Source organism: Trachypithecus francoisi, unplaced genomic scaffold (assembly GCF_009764315.1).
Source record: "Trachypithecus francoisi isolate TF-2019V2 unplaced genomic scaffold, Tfra_2.0 Lachesis_group14, whole genome shotgun sequence".
NCBI lineage: Eukaryota > Metazoa > Chordata > Mammalia > Primates > Cercopithecidae > Trachypithecus > Trachypithecus francoisi.
This window is the reverse complement of record NW_022681459.1, coordinates 40,155,701-40,175,513: the sequence shown is the minus strand read 5'-3', so window position 1 is coordinate 40,175,513 and position 19,813 is coordinate 40,155,701. Positions and strand designations below refer to the sequence as shown.

At 55.9% G+C, this 19,813-nt stretch overlaps 1 protein-coding gene across 5 annotated transcripts in view; it reads left to right on the top strand.

Moving 5' to 3' along the window:
- The window catches only part of MED15 (mediator complex subunit 15), an 86,873-nt gene extending 74,461 nt beyond the window's left edge, over window positions 1–12,412 (top strand). For 2 of the 5 annotated variants that reach the window (XM_033232852.1, XM_033232855.1), the window contains 9 exons: window positions 7,382–7,518; window positions 7,611–7,738; window positions 7,924–8,058; window positions 8,137–8,200; window positions 9,175–9,241; window positions 9,677–9,837; window positions 9,923–10,089; window positions 10,551–10,649; window positions 11,355–12,412. In XM_033232852.1, coding sequence (XP_033088743.1) covers window positions 7,382–7,518; window positions 7,611–7,738; window positions 7,924–8,058; window positions 8,137–8,200; window positions 9,175–9,241; window positions 9,677–9,837; window positions 9,923–10,089; window positions 10,551–10,649; window positions 11,355–11,491 — 1,095 coding nt within the window. In that variant the 3' untranslated portion in view covers window positions 11,492–12,412. The remainder of the gene's footprint in view (window positions 1–7,381; window positions 7,519–7,610; window positions 7,739–7,923; window positions 8,059–8,136; window positions 8,201–9,174; window positions 9,242–9,676; window positions 9,838–9,922; window positions 10,090–10,550; window positions 10,650–11,354) is intronic. The other 3 variants (XM_033232854.1, XM_033232856.1, XM_033232853.1) reach the window with 2 other exon arrangements.
- The last annotated feature ends 7,401 nt before the right edge of the window (window positions 12,413–19,813 follow it).

Sequence of the window (19,813 nt, the reverse complement as noted above, 5' to 3'; positions counted from 1 at the left end):
CGCTCTCCCAGTCTGGAGTGCAGTGGCACAATCTCGGCTCACTGCAAGATCTGCCTCCTGGGTTTGCGCCATTCTCCTGCCTCAGCCTCCCGAGTAGCTGGGACCACAGGCGCCCACCACCATACCCGGCTAATTTTTTGTATTTTTAGTAGAGACGGGGTTTCACCGTGTTAGCCAGGATGTCTCGATCTCCTGACCTTGTGATCCACCCGCCTCAGCCTCCCAAAGTGCTGGGATTACAGGCGTGAGCCACCGCGCCCGGCCATATATTTTTAAAATGGAAGAAAAAAAAAATCCTAAAAGTCAACTAAAATTAAATAAAATGAAAAAATGCAGTTCCTCAGTCGTACCAAATAAATTTCAAGCCCGCATTTTCCCACAGGGAAGCTAGTGGCTGCTGCAGTGGACAGCAGAGACTCCAGAACGTGGCCTTTGTGGCCGGAGTGGCATTGGGCCATGCTGTTATAGAGTTTGTTGTGTAGAGTGTGTAATTTGTAATACACATCCCCTTTCTAGGTAGAGGTAGACTTCTGTGTACATTATGCTTTTCAGGGATATGAATTCCCGGCTTCTCTTTATTTTATGAAATTTGGAATTGCTCCATGGTACAGTCATTTGTTTAACAAGTAGTTACCACATGCGTTCTGTGTGCCAGGCACTGTGCTAAGGTTCTGAGAATAAAATGATGCTGAAGTTCTCTAATCATACAGGCTTTCCATTTTAGTGGGTTTGTTGTGGAAACCTCAAATTTGCCAAAAGAACTTTACAATTCAGTTTCTGTTTTAGGGGCAATGCCTCTATAATCCTAGCAGACAGTGGTCCCTGCCCATCCCTGAATGCCCAGGTGAAGGCACTGCCACCACCCTGGCTTGTGCAGCGCTGTCTCTGCAGCTCTGTTCTACAGAGGAAGAAGTGGAGGCTGAGCCAGGATGGCCCTTGGTCCATGTGGCCCCAAGCCCGGTGCCACACACCACACACTGCCAAGAGAGTGGCCTGGGCCCCCACTGGGTGCATGTTAAATTTTTGCCTTCCCTGCATACTAACCCCCTGGGTTACCCCAGATGTGCCATTTACATAATTACTGACTGGAACTTAGATTCTTTGGCAGGGACCTCCTTTTTGGTAGTTGTTGAATTACAGCGGGAGGAAGTGCCTGGAACCTGCTGGTGGAAAGGCTTTGGTGAAAGAGCTCTCCAGAGGAGCAGAAGTTGGGGGTGAGGAAGTAGGTTGTTTGGCTGTGGTGGAAAGGAGGCCAGTGTGGGCAGAAGCCAGGGTGCAGTTCCCCATGGCCTGGAGGCTGTGAGCTCCACGACCTGCTCACATGCTGCTGGTGTCTCCTTGACCAGACCCCTTTGGGTTCTGCGCGCTTGTCTGCTAAAACTGCTTCTCCTCCTTTCCCATAGCCTCTGGCTTAGTATCCACTGGGTTCACAGAATCAGGTTGGGTTGTTGTATGTGGAGGAATGACTTTAGTAGCAGCGTGTAGGACTGATTTTTATAAACACAAAAAGTCCCCAATGTTTTCAGTGTGGGATACGTGCCAGTGCCAGGTCTTGAGCTAAGCTCTTTGTGTACAGAGCCTCACTGTTTCTCGTTGCAGCAGGTCATAGTTTGAGCATTTAGCCCCTTTTACAGACCGAGAATGCCCCCAGGGAGCCACCAAGTCAGTATCGGGGGCTCAAATGAAACCTTTGCGCCTTGGCCTCTCAGCAGGATTCTTCTGGCAACTCCTCATTCCCCTTTCTGCTGGGCTGATGACCTGGCTCCTCCTTCTTGTTTACTGGGCACTCCTGGGTGGGCCCCCCCATTACCCTGCAAGACCAGGCTCTGTCCTGGGCTTTGGCTTGCCCATACTGTCTTGTGGGCTGGCCACTCCCCACACCCAGCTGCTGGTGTTGCCACCTAGACTTCTCACAGGCAGCCCCTCCCTCCCTCCTTCCCACCAGTTCCCAAACCCACTCAGTCTTTCCCTCCCCAACCTTCCCTGGCCCTTAGATTAAGGCTGCCCTGAGTTATGCCAGCTAATAGGTCTCACTCTCTTTAGAAGCTTCCAATCCCCACAGGCAAAGAGGTAAGATGGAGCAGAGGAAGGATAGAGAAATACACGATGAAGCTAAAAAGTTAGTGCCTTGGAGTAAATGCCATGGAGAATTCTGGTTTGTCCTCTTTGCACTGTGTGGGGTGAGTGAGAGCGCCGGCATGGGAAGATGCTGGCTAACTCCACACAGATTTAGTCACCAGGTTCCACCCATTCTCTCTGGCAGTGAGGGGCACACCCCTGAACCTTTGGGGTTGTTCACTGAGGACAAATGTGGCAGCATTTAGAAAGTATTCCTTGTCCTGGCAGTAGACAAAAGCCACAGGATTTATGGAAAGAGGAAGGAAGGCACAGAACTGGGGCAAAGTTCTGGTTTTGTTTCTGTTTTGTTGTTGTTGTAGTTTATTTGTTTTTCTTTTTTTGAGACAGTCTCACGCTTGTCCCCCAGGCAGGAGTGCAGTGGCCTGATCTTGGCTCACTGCAACCTCCACCTCCTGGGTTCAAGTGATTCTCCTGCCTCAGCCTCCCGAGTAGCTGGAATTACAGATGCCTGCCACCATGCCTGGCTAATTTTTGTATTTTTAGTAGAGATGGGGTTTCACCATGTTAGCCAGGCTGGTCTTGAACTCCTAACTTCAGGTGATCCGCCCGCCTCGGTCACCCAAAGTTTTGGGATTATAGGCCTGAACCACTGCACCCAGCCTTGTTCTGCATTTTTGAAGAAGATTTGTTCATGCTTGTCAGCTGCAAGAAAGGAAACTGGCAGGAGTTTAGGGAGGGAGAAAAGCCAATGGAGGGACACCCTGGAGTGGAGGTCTCCCTGCTGCCCAGGCAGCTGCTCTGCAGCCCTTGCTGGTCCTGGGCTTCCCCGCAGAGGGCCCTCCCCCAGCTCAGCCCTCTACGTTGGGCTGCAGTACCAGGCTCCCTGGTACAGCCTCCCATACCTGGCTGTGGGACAGCCTTGGGGACGTGAGGCATGCTGGGCCCCATGTACCAAGGGCATTCACCTGCCCACACCAGCTGGCTCCAGAGGTATGCTGCTGCTTTTGTGTCATTATCTTTCAATCCAGTCCCTTCTGAGAAAAGAGAGCTTATCCCAGGAACGTATCTGTTGACCTCACAAGGAATTACCCCACTGTGTCCCATCTGAGCTCTCAGGAGCTAGAACTTGCTGACTCTGGTGTGTCCAGTTGGCCATCCAGTGGCCACTGTCCCTCCAGCCACCTGCCCTCAGCACTCAGCAAGACGCAGTCTGGAGACCACACTGCCCATCTGCTCTTGTTCTTTCCTTGTGGCAACAAATTGGGTCCAAGAAAACAGGTGGAGCCGAAAGAGTGGGAACGTACGTGCCCCATGGGCTCTTCTCCAGAGGGCTCACAGGGCCCAGGCTCCCTCCCTCTGCCTTGACGGCCCATGGCTGCATCTTCCTGTAACGGTGGGCATGCCTCATGGACTCAGGCTACCAGGTCCAAGCAGGATTTTGTGCTGGGTGCATGCTGGATACGGTGCCCAGCACGGGGGCCCAGGGGGTGGCATAGCCCATGCCACATTCCTCCCTTGGCAGGTGTAAGCAGGCAGTGCCTTCCTCACTAGGGGCTCGTCATTTGACTAGAGAGGCACTGTTGCCTCCCTGTTCCCTGCTCCAATCCCAGACCTGACATGAGCCCAAGGGCTGGGAGGTTTCTTTCTCGCCTCTCTGGCTGCCTCCCTAGAGCCTAGAGCCTGTCTTTGGATGAGTCTTTGGGGAGCTGCTTCTCATCCCAGGTGCTGGACTTGGACTGCCTGCCACGAACACCTGGGCACAGGGCCTGGTTTCCTGCTCTCGAGCGCTTGGAAATGAATGGGTTCCCTTCATTTGTTTTTCTTCCCACTATAAATCTCCCTGCCTCCCATCCTCTGGGCTCTGCTGGCTGCCAGCTGCCAGGGTGAAACCCGTGTTCCACTGCGCCCTGGGGAGTGCCTCCAGGGGGCACACTGAGTGCTGGAGCCGGGAGCAAGGAACGGTTCCCAGTATGTGGGGGGGACCAGGGGGAGCGTGCAGTGCCGCCAGCCTTGCCTGAGGGTTCCTCTGTGGGATGGAGCTCCTTGGACCAGTCTTTCTGCCCTCCCACCTCCTCTCTGGCCCACTCTGTATTCACCTGCCTTCAGCTCCAGGCTGCTGTGTGGGTCCCTTTCCCAGAAATGCAGTTCATGCCATTGTTGCTGGGGTGTTGATGTTTAATGTGCCTGAGCTCCCTTCATCACTAGGGTGACCTTGAGCAAGTCACTTCCCTCTGAGCTCCCTGTTCCCAGCCTGTGACACAGGTGACAGGTGGTGTGCACTTAGAAGCTCCTTCCCTAGCAGGTGTGACATTCTTGTCCTGGGCCCTTTGCTAGCAGCTATGACACACCGGCACCCGCGCCCCTGGCCGAATATGACCAGAGAGAGCGCAGAGCAGCAGTTCCCCTTGGTCCTTGGCCCTGTCCCCGCTAGGGGCTCATCCTTTGACTGGAGAGGCACTGTTGCCTCCCCATTTCCTGCTCCAATCCCAGACCTGACATGAGCCCAAGGGCTGGGAGGTTTCTTTCTCACCTCTCTGGCTGCCTCTCTAGAGCCAGTTCTGTCTTCAGATGAGTCTTCGGGGGTGCTGCTTCTCATCCCAGGTGCTGGACTTGGACTGTCTACCACTGACATCTGGGCACAGGGCCTGGCTTCCTGTTCTCGTGCTCTTGGAAATGAAAGGGTGCCCTTCGTTTGTTTTTCTTCCCACTAGAAATCTCCCTGCCTCTCATCCTCTGGGCTCTGCTGGCTGCCAGCTGCCCTGGCCTGGAGCAGCTGAAGAACTGAGATAGACCTAAGTTCTGGGTGGGTGCTTGGGGGTCCCACGGGCGTGGCTGGTGAGATTGCTGCTTCGGGGCCAAAGTGGGTGCTGGGCTGCCTGAGGTTCGAGAGCAGATGAGAACTCTAGAGTGGCAGTGAGGGCTGTGTGGTATCCTTCCCTGCTCGGCGGCCTCTGCCCAGCCTGCAGCTGCCTTGCTCCTCAGAGAAACACTGAGCTTTAGGCTGCAGACAAGAGCTGACCATCTCCTAGAAGGGCCAGCTGCTCAGGCACAGGCGCCTCTCTGGAAGAGGCGGTCAGAGAGAGGCGAGGGGGAGGGGCCTGACCTTCAAGCAGGAAGAGAGGTGAGCTTGTGAGACAGCTTTCTGGGGTACAGGTAGAGAGCAGCAGCAAGTCAGGCACAGGTCAGGAAAGGCAGAGTGGTGACGGGGCTGCTGGGGGCTTTAGAAGGGACTCCACCACAGGGCGGGCCGTGCTCCACAGGGTTGGGCTGAGCATGGAGCCCGGAGTCTTTGCTTCCCACTCCTCGGTGCCGTCTGTGGTTCTCTGTATGGAATTTTCTGGCCTTGGGATTTTGTTGACACCTGGATGAGTCTAGAACATGTGTTCCAGTGTCTGAGACATGCCCTCACTCCCCTTCAGCCAGGGCTCTGTGCACTCCAGCACTGTGAATGCACAGGACTTTGGTGGGAGAAACCTCTACTTGTTCAACTCAGAATTTTTAGCAAATGAAGTCACATCAGTCCCCATTTCTGACCTTGCTAACCTTTGCGAGAATCACCACGAGCCATTTTGCTCCACTAGGTAGAGCGATGAGGCCCGGCAGGCTGAGGCTGGGGCTCCTGCCCTCTGCCCCTCCTATCCCAGGCAGGGGTGTCTTGATCACAAAGCAGTGGAAACAGTCCATTCCATCGGTTGATGTCCACTGGGCCAGTGGCTTTGGATAGGGACCTCTGACCCAGCCATGCTGGAAGTGCCCTGCTGTGGTCACACCCTGTGCCTTAGCCCCCCACCCCCTGGTCACCCAGCACACGTGGTTCAGGAGCGGCCTGCACCCAACATCCCTTGCAGCACTGTCAGGCACACCCCATGGAACAGGCAGGACAGAAAGAGCATTCCGCTCCAGGAGCTTGATCCAGGTGGTGCTGAAAGGGCAGTGCTACCCTGCCCTGTGCTGCCTGGTGGGGTGGTGGGGAGGGCAGCATTCTGTTTGTGGGCTCTGGGCCTGGTTCCCAATTTAAGGAGCTTAGAAAGCAGCAGTCCTGTCCCAGTACTCACAGCACTGTAGTGGAGGTGCTTGTGGGGTCTTGTGAGCCGTGGCCCCAGACAGGTCCTCATGGCCAGAGTGCCCCAGGAGAAGCACTGAGTTGGTCTACAGAAATGGACGATCCAGGGGCCTGGCTCCTAGGCAGGCTGTGAGGGGATGCTCGGCATGCAGGGGGTTGACTAGGGTGTGGGAAATACCACCATGGGCCCATGGGGGCCTCTGAAGCTAGCAGGGCCTTCAGGATTCCCCCAGTGTGACAAGGCAGCCCTCTTTGCTGAGAGTCCCTCTAGGGGAGGCCATTCACCCAGGTCTGGCAGGCAGCTGTCCTCCCCATCAAAACTGCCATCTGTGCTCCACCCCAGGAAGGTGTGGGTGTTTCACACATGCTTGTCCCTGGTGCCTGGGTGGTGTGGTTTCATCCCTAGAGTTTACGGATGAAGACAGTGGTGTCCCTCGTGCAGACAATGGGCTGATCGATCTTATTTGTATCGTGCCCAATAAGGCCGGGGGAGCAGAGCAGCAGCCTTGCTCTGCAGACACACAGGGCCTCAGAGGACTCAGGTGCACACCTGCGTGGCAGAACCAGGCTCTGGGCCCAGGTGTCTTTGATACTGAGTAGCTCACCTCTCTCAGAGGCGCTGGTGTGGGCTGATACCAGTGCCACCATGGGTGTGCGTGTGGCTCCCTGGGCCACCTCACTCCAATTAAGCAGGTCCAGGTGGGACACAGCCTGGGACCAGCCCTGCAGCTGCATGTGTTAACCAAACAGATGGCCGCGGCCACTGGGATTGTCCTTGGTGCAGTCAGCCTGTGGGCTGCGGGGGCTTGTGGAAGCATGTGGGAAGACAGTCCCACTGATCAGCAGAGCAAGGTCCTCACCAACCCACAAAGGAGCATGTCACAGGACAGGCAGGTGTGGCAGGGAAGGCCAGGCTAGTGCCAGCCGAGGGCATTACCTCCCAGACTGCCCTTTTCCTCACACTTCTATGACACAGCCCTCAAAGCCTGTGTCTCTGTGGGCCCCTGGCCAAGGAGCAAGGGCTGCCCTGCCTGGGCCCCCCTGCCAGTCCCTTGGTCACCTCATGCTGTGTGCCATGCTGGGGGAGTGTGCCTATGTGTATGTCCTGGTGGCATTTGGATGAAGACACGGGTGTGTGGTGAGGCTGTGCGGGAGGACGGGCCTGTGCGTGAGGTGGGCAGGTGGTGTGGAGGCAGGCGGGCGTGTGGCAGTGCGCCAGCTGAGCCCCTCCACTTCCAGGTCAGCCAGAGCAGCCTCCCCATGCTGTCCTCGCCATCACCGGGCCAGCAGGTGCAGACCCCGCAGTCGATGCCCCCTCCTCCGCAGCCGTCCCCGCAGCCTGGCCAGCCCAGCTCACAGCCCAATTCCAACGTCAGGTAGGCCTGGCCTGGGGTGTCCCTCCCCGCCTGGACCTCAAGGCCGGCCCTGCCTGGACCCTGGCTCACAAGTTGCTCTCACTTGTCTGCAGCTCCGGCCCTGCCCCATCCCCCAGTAGCTTCCTGCCCAGCCCTTCACCGCAGCCCTCCCAGAGCCCAGTGACGGCGCGGACCCCACAGAACTTCAGTGTCCCCTCACCTGGACCTTTAAACACACCTGGTAAGTTGGGCCTGGGGTCCATGGCCCCATCGTGTGACCTGTATCGGCCTGGTGGGTTGAGGTGCTGAGGTCACCACTCACTGTTATGAGGCCTCAGCTCATACTGGGTGTGCAAGCTCTGGGGCCCTCAGAGCTCAAGCTCCCCGCCTGAGGGTCGAGTGGCCTCACCCACCTGTGTCCTGCAGTGAACCCCAGCTCTGTCATGAGCCCAGCCGGCTCCAGCCAGGCCGAGGAGCAGCAGTACCTGGACAAGCTGAAGCAGCTGTCCAAGTACATCGAGCCCCTGCGTCGCATGATCAACAAGATCGACAAGAATGAAGGTGGGCTGCGGCCGGGGCAGGGCCTGCACCCTGGAACACTGCCGGGCTTGTGTCTTAGTGTCCTCTCTTCTGTCCCAGACAGAAAAAAGGACCTGAGTAAGATGAAGAGCCTTCTGGACATTCTGACAGACCCCTCGAAGCGGTGAGCTTTGCACACAGCCCACGGAGGGTCCACAGGGGCATGGATAGCCCAGCCATGGATGAGCACTTGGTGATGATGTGGGTTTAGCAAAGGCACCGGGCAGCTCTTTGAGCCCTGGCCAGAGGCCTCCAAGGCTCCACTCTGGTGTGTGCTGAGGCTTCAAGCCCAGGCTTCATCTTGGCCGGTGCCCAGCCTTTGCCCTACTCCTGGCTGCTGCTGTGGTCCTCATGCTGGGCCATCACAGCCAGACCTCACCAGCCAGCAGCCAGGGGCCAGCTTGCAGTGGCCTGACCATCAGCTGGCCCTGATGGGCCTGAGCCTGACCTGGAGTTCTGCCCCTGACTTGCCGGTGACCATGGGCAGGCAACTGCATCTCAGTTACCCATGTGTAGCTCATGTGTGCTGTCATAAAAATGAAATAAGATGGCTCTGGTGAGAAGCAGGTGGAAGGCAGGGCCTCTGGCCACGGTGCTGTGAGGATCAGCGCTCGGGCAGTGCCTCCAAACTGCATGGGCACTGGCATATACCTCCCACTCACCTCAACTCAGGCTATTCCCCCTACCCCGTCTAGAAGGGTCTCTCTGTTCTTCTTGTCTGGATAGAATGCCAGTCACTATTGGGTGGTTCTCCAGGCCTTCATGGGTTGATCCTTCGTTAGGTTTATAGGGATGAGCGGGGCAGAGACTGGCCTACATGAGAATGAGGCATTCCCAGCCTGATCAGGGGCCTGGCCACTGTCCCTTCTCTTGCCCCATCACCTCACTCTGCCAGCCAGGGACAAGCAACTCCTGGGTTTGAGGGCTGCCTGCCTTCAACTCTGGGTCTGGGAACAGCTGGTCAACTGGTAGGAGGTCCTGCAGAGGAGGTTTCTGATGGCCAAGGCCCAGTGGCAGTGGTTGGGATCCCAGCCTGAGAGCTGCCATGTCTCCCACTCCTCCAGCACAGAGGTCAGCCCAAGTCCTCTCTCTCTGCAGCTGTCCCCTGAAGACGTTGCAAAAGTGTGAGATCGCTCTGGAGAAACTCAAGAATGACATGGCGGTGGTGAGTGGGATGCCAGACACTCCTGGTTCCTAGGGGAACCAGGGCTCCCCCAAGAGCTCCTGGGAGCACCGCTGGGATGGTCCTTCAAGATCAGGGCATCTGGGTGGCGGCTGGGCCTGACCTTGGACCCTGCCCACGAGGCTTCCAGGCCAGGTCTGCTGTGCTGGATGGGAACATGGGAGAAGTCACCCTCTGTCTATGGCCCCCGTGGGTGCCTCCTCCACCCAGTTCAGAGGAGGCAGGGACTGTAGGGAAGACAGGCTGTAGGGGTGGAGGATTATTCCCAGGATCAGCCAACGCTGTCTGCACAAGGGTGGAGGCTGTGAGAGGCCTCAGGAATCTGGCTGTGAGTGACGACGGGCCTGGGGTGTGAAAGCCCCCTAAATGGGGAACCCTCAGGTCCTGGGCTGCTGACCATGCCCATCCTGCCTCCAGCCCACTCCCCCACCGCCCCCGGTGCCACCGACCAAACAGCAGTACCTATGCCAGCCGCTCCTGGACGCCGTCCTGGCCAACATCCGCTCACCTGTCTTCAACCATTCCCTGTACCGCACATTCGTTCCAGCCATGACCGCCATTCACGGCCCACCCATCACGTACGTCCAGCTGGGCTGGGCTTCGCGGAGGGCGGCCAGCCCTGGGCCGCGTGTGCCCGGTGTGGTCACCATGCCGCCTCCCCAGGGCCCCGGTGGTGTGCACCCGGAAGCGCAGGCTTGAGGATGATGAGCGGCAGAGCATCCCCAGTGTGCTCCAGGGCGAGGTGGCCAGGCTGGACCCCAAGTTCCTAGTAAACCTGGACCCTTCTCACTGCAGCAACAATGGCACTGTGCACCTGATCTGCAAGCTGGGTGAGTGTCCAGAGGGCTGGGGCTGGCATAGGAAAGCAAGCCCTGACCGCAGCCCCAGGACTCTGCCGTCTGAGCCAGAGGGCACAGCGCCCAGAACCCACCCTGTATTCACGCCCCTCCAGGCTGTCTGCTCTATCCTCACACACACCGGGCCCCGGACAGCCTGACGATGCCTCAGTCCCCACTGCCAAAGCCCGCACACTCTCACCTCCCCAACACAGATGTGGCTCTGCTTGCCTGGGGCCCTAGGGAGGTGGTAGGCAGGACCTCTGGGCACCCATCGATGCAGGGCACTCCAGGCTTCATGTTTGGAAATCTGAGAGTCAGAGAGACCTCCTCCAGGCTTTGCCACAAGCCTCACCAGAACCTCCCAGGGTGTGAAGAGTCCTGTTCCAGAGCAGGGCTATGAGGCAGGGCAGGCCGGGGCTCGTCCAGGTCAGATACAGCCTTCTGTGTTGCAGATGACAAGGACCTCCCCAGTGTGCCACCGCTGGAGCTCAGTGTGCCCGCTGACTATCCTGCCCAAAGCCCTCTGTGGATCGACCGGCAGTGGCAGTATGGTAGGTAGACCCAGAGGAGCTGTCTGGGGACCCAGGGCAAGCAGGGGTCATTGTGGAAAACCAGGCTTCCATTGCAGCGGGGACAGCCACTGTGCGCTCCTGCCCCTCCCCAGCTCAAGCCCCTCCCTCGCCTCTTCTGGCTCCTCCTGCACAGACAGGAGCGGGTTGTCCAGTGGTTACCTGAGAGGAAAGGGTCTCTGCTCCCACTGTGTCCCTTCGCCCCTTCAACTTGTGTCAGGTCAACTGTCCAGGGTGGTTGTGTTCAGTGGGTGAGGGGTAAGCCCATGGCTCAAGGACAGACCCTGCTCTTCCCGGAGGCCACTAGCTTCCCAAAGGCCACTACCGTGGCAGGGCTGATGGGTCCCACCGGCAGCTTGAGCGCACAGGGCCCCATCTGGGTGATATGGCTCCAGAGAGAACTATGGTGGCAGGGGGCAGTCTCCCTGAGCACAGAGCTGGCACACAGCAGAGCCGGGCTGGGTCCCCAAGGTTGTTAGAGGCAGAGCCCTAGATCCTGTTCAGATTCAGTTCTTCACTGACGATGAGGCTCTGGGAGGAGAACCTGAAGGCCGGGCACCATGCAGGACATCACCTCCTGGTGCTTCGGCTCCAGCCTGGGGCTGCCCCTTGCAGAGCACTGCCGGGTGTGCCAGGAGCGAGCTCTGCGCTGGCTGCCTTAGGTTCACACCTGCTACGTTGTTGCAGACGCCAACCCCTTCCTCCAGTCGGTGCACCGCTGCATGACCTCCAGGCTGCTGCAGCTCCCGGACAAGCACTCAGTCACCGCCTTGCTCAACACCTGGGCCCAGAGCGTCCACCAGGCCTGCCTCTCAGCCGCCTAGCCATAACTGCAGGGATGGCCCGCAGCCTCATCGGGTCCAAGGACACACGCCTCCTGTCAGACACTTCTAGGTGTTGGCTTCCTTAGAGAGCCTGGGGTTAGGTTAGCTTTCCTGCTTTTATCTTCTGCCTTGGGGACCTGCCAAACGAAATCCCATACCTGTACAGAACTGGGATATGCGCAGTGGAGCGGGCTGCTTGGGGGGCGTTGGCCGACTTCTTAGAGAAGGCCCTCCATGTGTCTTCCTCCAAGGAGCCAGATGCGATCCTCGGGCTGCTCTCACCGTGGCCTGTTCAGGGTCCAGGTCCGTCTCAGCAGCGTGAGGGTGCACTCAGGGTGTTGTTAGAGCATCTTGTGTGTGCTAGACACACTGCTACTCGTTTCTATAGGAGAACACAGAGGACATAGGAAACCCTTAAAACACACATGGGATTCTCTGGTCACAGTTTTGGGTTCAGGCTATGCTGCGTTGGGCAGGTGCGGCACCCCCAGGGAAGTCCCCAAGTCCAGGACACAGGCTGCCTTTTGGAGGGAGGGCTGGCCCATGGGTACTGCCAGCTTCCTGCCACCAGCTGGGCCTCAGCCCTCACGGCATTCCTGCTGAGCACTGTGGGGCACCCAGGGAGCCGGGACATCGGGGATCCTGCTGCTGGCATCCCTGCACCGCTGGCATGAAGGCCATGTCCCCACTGTGAAGGACGAAGAGCAAGGCCCTCGGGACCCGCGTCCTCAGAGCACCACACACTGAGCCACCCAGAGAGAATGGGCCTGGCAGCGGGCCAGGGCCATGCAGGGAGCGCCTCCCTGTGTTGCCTGCCACTCTGGGCACTGGCCAGCAGCCCTCTGGTGAGAAGAGGTCCCCCCTTTTTATGTGCACTACCCCACCATCTGTGATTATAATAAATTTATTATTCCCATGTTTGTCAGTTGTTCATCACTGTGTCCCCTTCTCCATGAATCTGGGCTCGCTGTCCTGTCAGGATGCTGTTAGCCTTGGGGCTGGCAGTGTCCAGTCTGGCCCTGGACACCCTGGACCTCAGCTCTCCTTGTCTGACACACCATCCCATTCCTTGGCCTGGTTGATCCCTCAGCTTCCTGGCAAAGTTCCTGCTCCCTGAAGTAGGAAAGGGCTGAGATTCATGCCAAGGAAGTGGGGCTGTGGAACTGGGAGGACTGTGCTGCCAGGTGACAGTGGGCACTAAGCTGGCCACCCCCAGACAATGGACGCAGCTGCAGCTGCAGCTGCTGCTGTGGTGGGAGGGGTGGCGCGAGTGTGGCCACAGCACTCTGGAGATGGCCTTCCAGGAAGGGAGGTGAGCTTGGCTGGACCCCCTGTCGGCGGTGTTGTGTCAGAGCAGGAGAAGATGGCATCTTGCCCCTAGGAGCATGCAGTCTGGGCAGGAGACCCAGGGTGATCTGTGTTTCGAAGGCAGCTCTGGCCCAGCCAGGGGACCAGGAAAGCCCTCCCACCTCCAGGGAGGGTGGGTGCAGCTCTGGCAACGCTTCTCTTCCAGGGCAGCTGCCAGGTCCCGGGATGAGCAAGACTTGGCTGCCCAGGCAGGTCCCTGCAGATAGCAGGGGCTGGGATAGGGACCAGGGGCCGGGAAAGGACGCCTGATAGTGAGGATCCAAGCATACGACTGGAAAGAAACAAGCTTTATTTTTTTTTTTTTTTTTTTTTTTTTTTTTGAGGCGGAGTCTCGCTCTGTCGCCCGGACTGGAGTGCAGTGGCCAGATCTCAGCTCACTGCAAGCTCCGCCTCCCGGGTTCACGCCATTCTCTGCCTCAGCCTCCCGAGTAGCTGGGACTACAGGCGCCCGCCACTTTGCCCGCTAGTTTTTGTATTTTTAGTAGAGATGGGGTTTCACCGTGTTAGCCAGGATGGTCTCGATCTCCTGACCTCGTGATCCGCCCGTCTCGGCCTCCAAAGTGCTGGATTACAGGCTTGAGCCACCGCGCCCGGCGAACAAGCTTTATTTTCAGTCTTCAGCAGGTAAGGTTTTACTTACTTCATCATGTGCTTTTGTGTAAATGCCAAATATCGAAATAATAGCTAGAAAACAAACTAGCTGTTGTTTTGTCAGTTTGGAGATCAAATACTTTTATCTATCTTGAGTCATTTATCTTGGAATTTAGCCAGGCTTAAAAGTAGTAGAATTACCAGGAAATGCTATAGAGAGCCAGAATCCACTTGGATGTTGGTGGGCCTGGCAGTGGAAAGCTGTGGGCGCAGATGCGGGTATCTCAAAGGCCCTGAGCGGTGCAGGTGCTTGGTCCACATTGCTTGAAGCCTCTTCTGCTGAGAGACAAAGGTGTTCTTCAGGGTTGGCTTCAATGCAGGCAAGATGACAAGTGCTACCACAGGCAAGGGGCTCAGAAGCAGGCTGGGGGTGAGTAGAGGGACTGTCACCTTGAGCATCCCCAGGAGTGGAGTGTGCTGGGAGTCAGGCCTGTGTGGCCCTCACCAGGGCCCAGTGAGGCCAGGGCCTGCTCTGCTTCTGTGCCCTCCCTTCCCCACTCCTTCCCTGGCGCCCAGGCAGAAAAAGAGGCCGAGGCAAGTTTCAGAGCAGGAGTGGAAGTTTATTTTAAAAAGTTTTAGAACAGGAAAGAAAGGAAAGTATTCTTGGAAGAGACCTAAGCAGCATGTAAACGTCAAGTGCGGTGTTTAACCTTGATCCTAGTACTTTATAGACTGGCCCATTCATTTCCCATTATTCTTCCCCTCGGGTGGGCTCCTTACATGCACAGTGCCCTCCTTGCCCTTGGGAGGTGAGCGCACGCAGTGTGTTTAGGAAACTGTACGTATGCCTATCTGAGGCTTTCTTCCTTTTTCTGGTGGGGTGCCCCCAGAAAGTCATACTCTGCCATTTTGTCTCTTAATACACATGGCCAGGAAATTGCTTCTCCCTTGTGCCTGTATTCAATTAACACTTTAGTGAAACAGGTGTGACCCATCAGGAACTGGCATCTCCCTGATGCCAGGTGCCAATTTATCACTTTCATTTTTTTTTTTATTTTTTAGAAGGAGTCTCACTGTCACCCAGGCTAGAGAGCAGTGGCGTGATCTTGGCTCACTGTAACCTCTGCCTCCCAGGTTCAAGTGATTCTCCTGCCTCAGCCTCCCGAGTAGCTGGGATTAGAGGCATGCACCACCACGCCTGGCTAATTTTTGTATTTTTAGTAGAGATGAGGTTTCACCATGTTGGCCAGGCTGGTCTAGAACTCCTGATGTCAAGTGACCCACCCACCTTGACCTCACAAAGTGCTGAGACACCATGCCCAGTCCTGGCTTTTTGTTGTTAATTGTTTTTTGAGACAGTGTCTCACTCTGTAGCCCAGGCTGGAGTGCAGTAGTGCGATCACTACTGCACTGCAGCCTTAATCTTCTGGGCTCAAGTGATCCTCCTGCCTCAGTCTCCCAAGTAGCTGGGACCACAGGCATGTACCACCCTACCCAGCATTTTTTTTTTTTTTTTTTTTTGAGATGGAGTCTCGCTCTGTCACCCAGGCTGAAGTGCAGTGGCACGATCTCACCTCACTGCAAGCTCCGCCTCCCGGGTTCACGCCATTCTCCTGCCTCAGCCTCCAGAGCAGCTGGGACCACAGGCACCCGCCACCACGCCCGGCTAATTTTTTGTATTTTTAGTAGAGATGGGGTTTCACCATGCTAGCCAGGATGGTCTCGATCTGACCTCATGATCTGCCCCGCTCAGCCTCCCAAAGTGCTGGGATTACAGGCGTGAGCCACCAAGTCCTGCCACTAATTTTTTATTTTTTATTGTTTGTAGAGACGGGGTCTTCCTATGTTGCCTAGGCTTTTTTGTTTGTTTGTTTGTTTAAACAGAGACAGGGTCTTGCTATGTTGTCTAGGCTGATCTTGAACTCCTGGGTTCAAGCAGTCCTCCCATCTTGGTCTCCCAAAGTGCTAGGATTACAGGCATGAACCACCAGGCCCAGTCTCCATTGTGAATCTTTCTTTTTCGAGACCGAATTTTGCTCTTGTTGCCCAGGCTGGAGTGCAATGGTGCGATTTTGGCTCACCGCAACCTCCGCCTCCCAGGTTCAAGTGATTCTCATCTCATGCCTCAGCCTCCTCAGTAGCTGGGATTACAGGCATGCGCCACCACACCCAGCTAATTTTTTTTATTTTTAGTAGCGATGGGGTTTCACTGTGCTAACCAGGATGGTCTTGATCTCCTGACCTCATGATCCACCCGCCTCGGCCTCCCAAGTGCTGGGATTACAGGCATGAGCCACCATGCCTGGCTTACCATTTTGATTTTTTTTTTTTTTTTTTTTTTTTTTTTTTTGAGACAGAGTCTCACTCTGTCACCCAGGTTGGAGTGCAGTGGCGTGATCTCGGCTCACTGCAAGCTCTACCTCCCGGGTTCACGCCATTTTCCTGCCTCAGTCTCCCGAGGAGCTGGGACTACCGGCGCCCACCATCACGCCCGGCTTATTTTCTGTATTTAGTAGAGATGGGGTTTCACTGTTAGCCAGGATGGTCTCGATCTCCTGACCTCGTGATCCGCCCGCCTCGGCCTCCCAAAGTGCTGGGATTACAGGCATGAGCCACCACGCGCAGCTTACCATTTTGAATCTTAAGAGGAGAAAGTCTGGTTCTCTGGAAGGCCTGGGTAGCTTTTCTCCTGAGCATCTTGAGAAAAAAGTGCTCTGAGCACTCCTTGGGAAGTCCGAGTCAGCACATGCAGCCAGGTGAGTGCTCCCTGGCTGCTCTCCCAGAGGTCAGAATAGCTGGAGGCAGCTGGAGGGAGGAGGCTGCAGATGTATTGAAGTCAGGAAGACCCAACAGTGGAAAGAGAAGTTGCTGGTGACTGACCCTCAGCTTGACGCTGTGCTCCCCTGGGCTGGGCTGGGTGTCAAAAGGCCTCCACCCTCCAAAGTGCCAGCCTTCTGCTGTGGCTGAAAAGTATTTGCTCCTCCTCCTCCTCTCACTTCTTTGCATTCTTCTGACCTCTTAAGTGCGTACAAAGATTCACATGGATATTAAAGTCAATGGTGATTTTCATAGCTGGAATACTCGTTGGGAGAAAGTAGGAATTGCTTTTTTTTTTTCTTTTCTTTTTTTTTTTTGAGACAGGTCTCTCACTCTGTTGCCTGGGCTGGAGTGCAGTGATGCGATCTTGGCTCACTGCAGCCTCCATCTCCCAGGCTCAAGTGATCCTCCCACTTCAGCCTTCTGAGTAGCTGGGACCAGAGGTGTGAGCCTCCATGGCCTGGCTAATTTTTTGTATTTTTAGTAGAGATGGGGTTTCACCATGTTGCCCAGGCTGGTCTCAGACTCCTGAGCTCGGGCGATCCAGCTGCCTCGGCCTCCCAAAGTTCTGGGATTACAGGCGTGAGCCACTGTGCCTGGCCAAAAGTAGAAATTCTTGATTGGGAAACAATTTGACTTCTTTTGGCCCCTTCTCACTTGAGAAAATTGTGCTGAGAATTCTGGTTTTGAGAGTGAAGGGAAGCTAGCTTAATTTTTAAAGTGAAGGCTACATGAGTCCTCTCTCCAGTGTGGTGGCTCACACCTGTAAACCCAGCGCTTTGGGATGCAGAAGCTGACAGATCACTTGAGCTCAGAAGTTCAAGACCAGCCTGGCAACGTAGTGAGACCCCATCTCTACAAAAAAATTTAAAAATTAGCAGAGTGTAGTGGTGCGTGCCTGTAGTCCTGGCTACTTGGGATGCTGAGGTGGGAGGATTGCTTGAGCCCAGGAGTTGGAGGCTGCAGTGAGCCATGATGGGGCATTGCACTCCAGCCTGGGCAACATAGGGAGAACTTGTCTCAAAAAAATACAGAGTCCTCTCTCATTTATGTTGGAAATGTCAGGGTTATTGGCCATTTAGGGGATCTAACTTGCTCTTGGATGTCCAAGAGGAAAGGTATCGATTTCTCCTGATTGCACAGGGCCTCTGCTGGTGCGTCACCTGCACGAGGTGACCAGAATCTGAGTCACCTCAGGTCATGCAGGTGCTGGTACATCCTAGAGACAGGATGTGTTGGTCATGGAAGAGAGTGGGCCACAAATGGGTTCCAGGGGAATAGCGTTGTCTGGTGCGAGGAGTGGGGTGTGGAGATGCAGGGGGCAGGGGTGGTGTCCGGAGAGCCTGAAGTTGTGCTGCCAGAGGCTCCAGGCCAGGAGGTCTGAGAATCATCTGGATTTGGCCTGTTCACAGCAGGGGAGTGTGGCCTAGTGGCAAAAAGTTGAGGGCATCCTAGGAGTTGAGGAGGTGGCAGCGATTAGAATAAACCACTCTGGAGGCGTCCAGGGGTGGAGAGACGAGAATGTGCAAGAAATGCCTTCAGCCTGGCCTCCTCAGGACCCCGGCCACCGGCCTCCCTCCTAGATGTCCCCAGAGCTTCCTCCTCCTTGTGCCCCAGAACTGGTTCCTGAGTTGCTCCAACCCCAGGCCTCCCCTGGAAGTCCCCCCGAGTGCCTCCCAGCTGGGACCCCTAACTGCATTTTGCTTCTGCTCTCGTGCCAGTAGTCCCCCTTTCTCTCCAGCGTCCGGTGCTCTCATGCCAGTAGTGCCCCTTTCTTTCCAGCGTCTGGTGCTCTCATGCCAGTAGTCCCCCTTTCTCTCCAGCGTCTGGTGCTCTCGTGCCAGTAGTGCCCCTTTCTCTCCAGCGTCTGGTGCTCTCGTGCCAATAGTCATCCTTTCTCTCCAGTGTCTGGGCCCCAACTACCAAGACCCTGCCTCTTCACTGAGCTTTGCTGTGCTTAGTTCTCTACTCAGTAGGTTGTGTCTGCCTCCACTCCTGGCCAGACACTGCCCTGGGGCTGAGTGCACAGTCCCCAGCCACTCGCGAGAACCTCAGAGCTTCTGGAAGCCATAGACACGGTGGCACATGCTTCAGGTTGTCAGGTTTTTTTTTTTTTTTTTTGGAGACAGAGTCTTGCTCTGTCACCCAGGCTGGAGTGCAGTGACATGATCATGGCTCACTGCAGCCTTGACCTTCTGGGCCCGGGTGATCCTCCCACCCCATCTCAAGTAGCTGGGACCACATGTGTGAGCCACCACCACACCTAGCTTCTTGAATCTTTTTTTTTTTTTTTTTTTTGAGACAGAGTCTCACTCTGTCACCCAGGCTGAAGTGCAGTGGCACGATCTTGGCTCACTGTAACCTCTGGCTCCCAGGTTCAAGCGATTCTCCTGCCTCAACCTCCGGAGTAGCTGGGATTACAGGTAGGTGGCACCACACCCAGCTAATTTTTATGTCTTTCGTAGAGACGAAGTTTCACCATGTTGGCCAGGCTGATCTCGAACTCCTGACCTCAGGTGATCTGCCCATCTTGGCCTCCCAAAGTGCTGGGATTATAGGTGTGAGCCACATGCCCAGCCAACTTTTTGAATCTTTTGTAGGGATGGGCTCTTGCTATATTGCCCAGGCTGGGCTTAAACTTCTTGGCTCAAGTGATCCTCCCTGCTTTGGTTTCCCAAAGTTCTGGGATTACAGGCCAATCTAGTCAATGTTGATATTAAGTAGAAGGCAAAATCCACATGGCTCAGGCCCAGCGGGCTCAGGCTAGGTGTGGTGCCATCTACCTGTAATCCCAGCTACTCAGGAGCCTGAGGCAGGAGAATCGCTTGAACCCAGGAGCCGGAGGTTGCAGTGAGCCAAGATCGTGGCACTGCACTCCAGCCTGAGTGACAGAGACTCTGTCTCAAAAAAAAGAAAAAAAAAAAAAACAGATTCAAGCAGGCCCTCACCCTTTCTGTCACAGGCACTTTGGTGTTAACATGCACCTTGGTTTTGCTGCTGCTGTGTCTACTGTGCCCCTAGGCAAGGAAAGCAAAGGAAACCAGAGGGCAAGGCCCATGGACACTGGGGTGAGGGGCCAACCTGGGTGAGGGTGCCCAGCAGCTGTTTCTGCAGCCCCTGCGTGTTCAGGGACCCTGTAGGGGTGAACCGCCTGGATACTGAGTCTAGGCGGTGGAAAACTCAAAAACAAGGGCAGGTTTATTCAGATCCCTGGTGGAGTTACAAACTTGGTTTGGTTTTTGGTCACAGGCCCTAAAATGCCATTATTCTGAGTTTACATAAAAATACAAAGCACTGGCCGGGCGCGGTGGCTCACACCTGTAATCTCAGCACTTTGGGAAGCTGAGGTGGGTGGCTCACATGAGGTCAGGAGTTTGAGACCAGCCTGACCAACATGGTGAAACCCCATCTGTACCAAAAATACAAACATTAGCCGGGCATGGTGGCACATGCCTGTAATCCCAGCTACTCGGGAGGCTGAGGCAGGAGAATTGCTTGAACCCGGGAGGAGGAGCTTGCAGTGAGCTGAGATCATGCCACTGCACT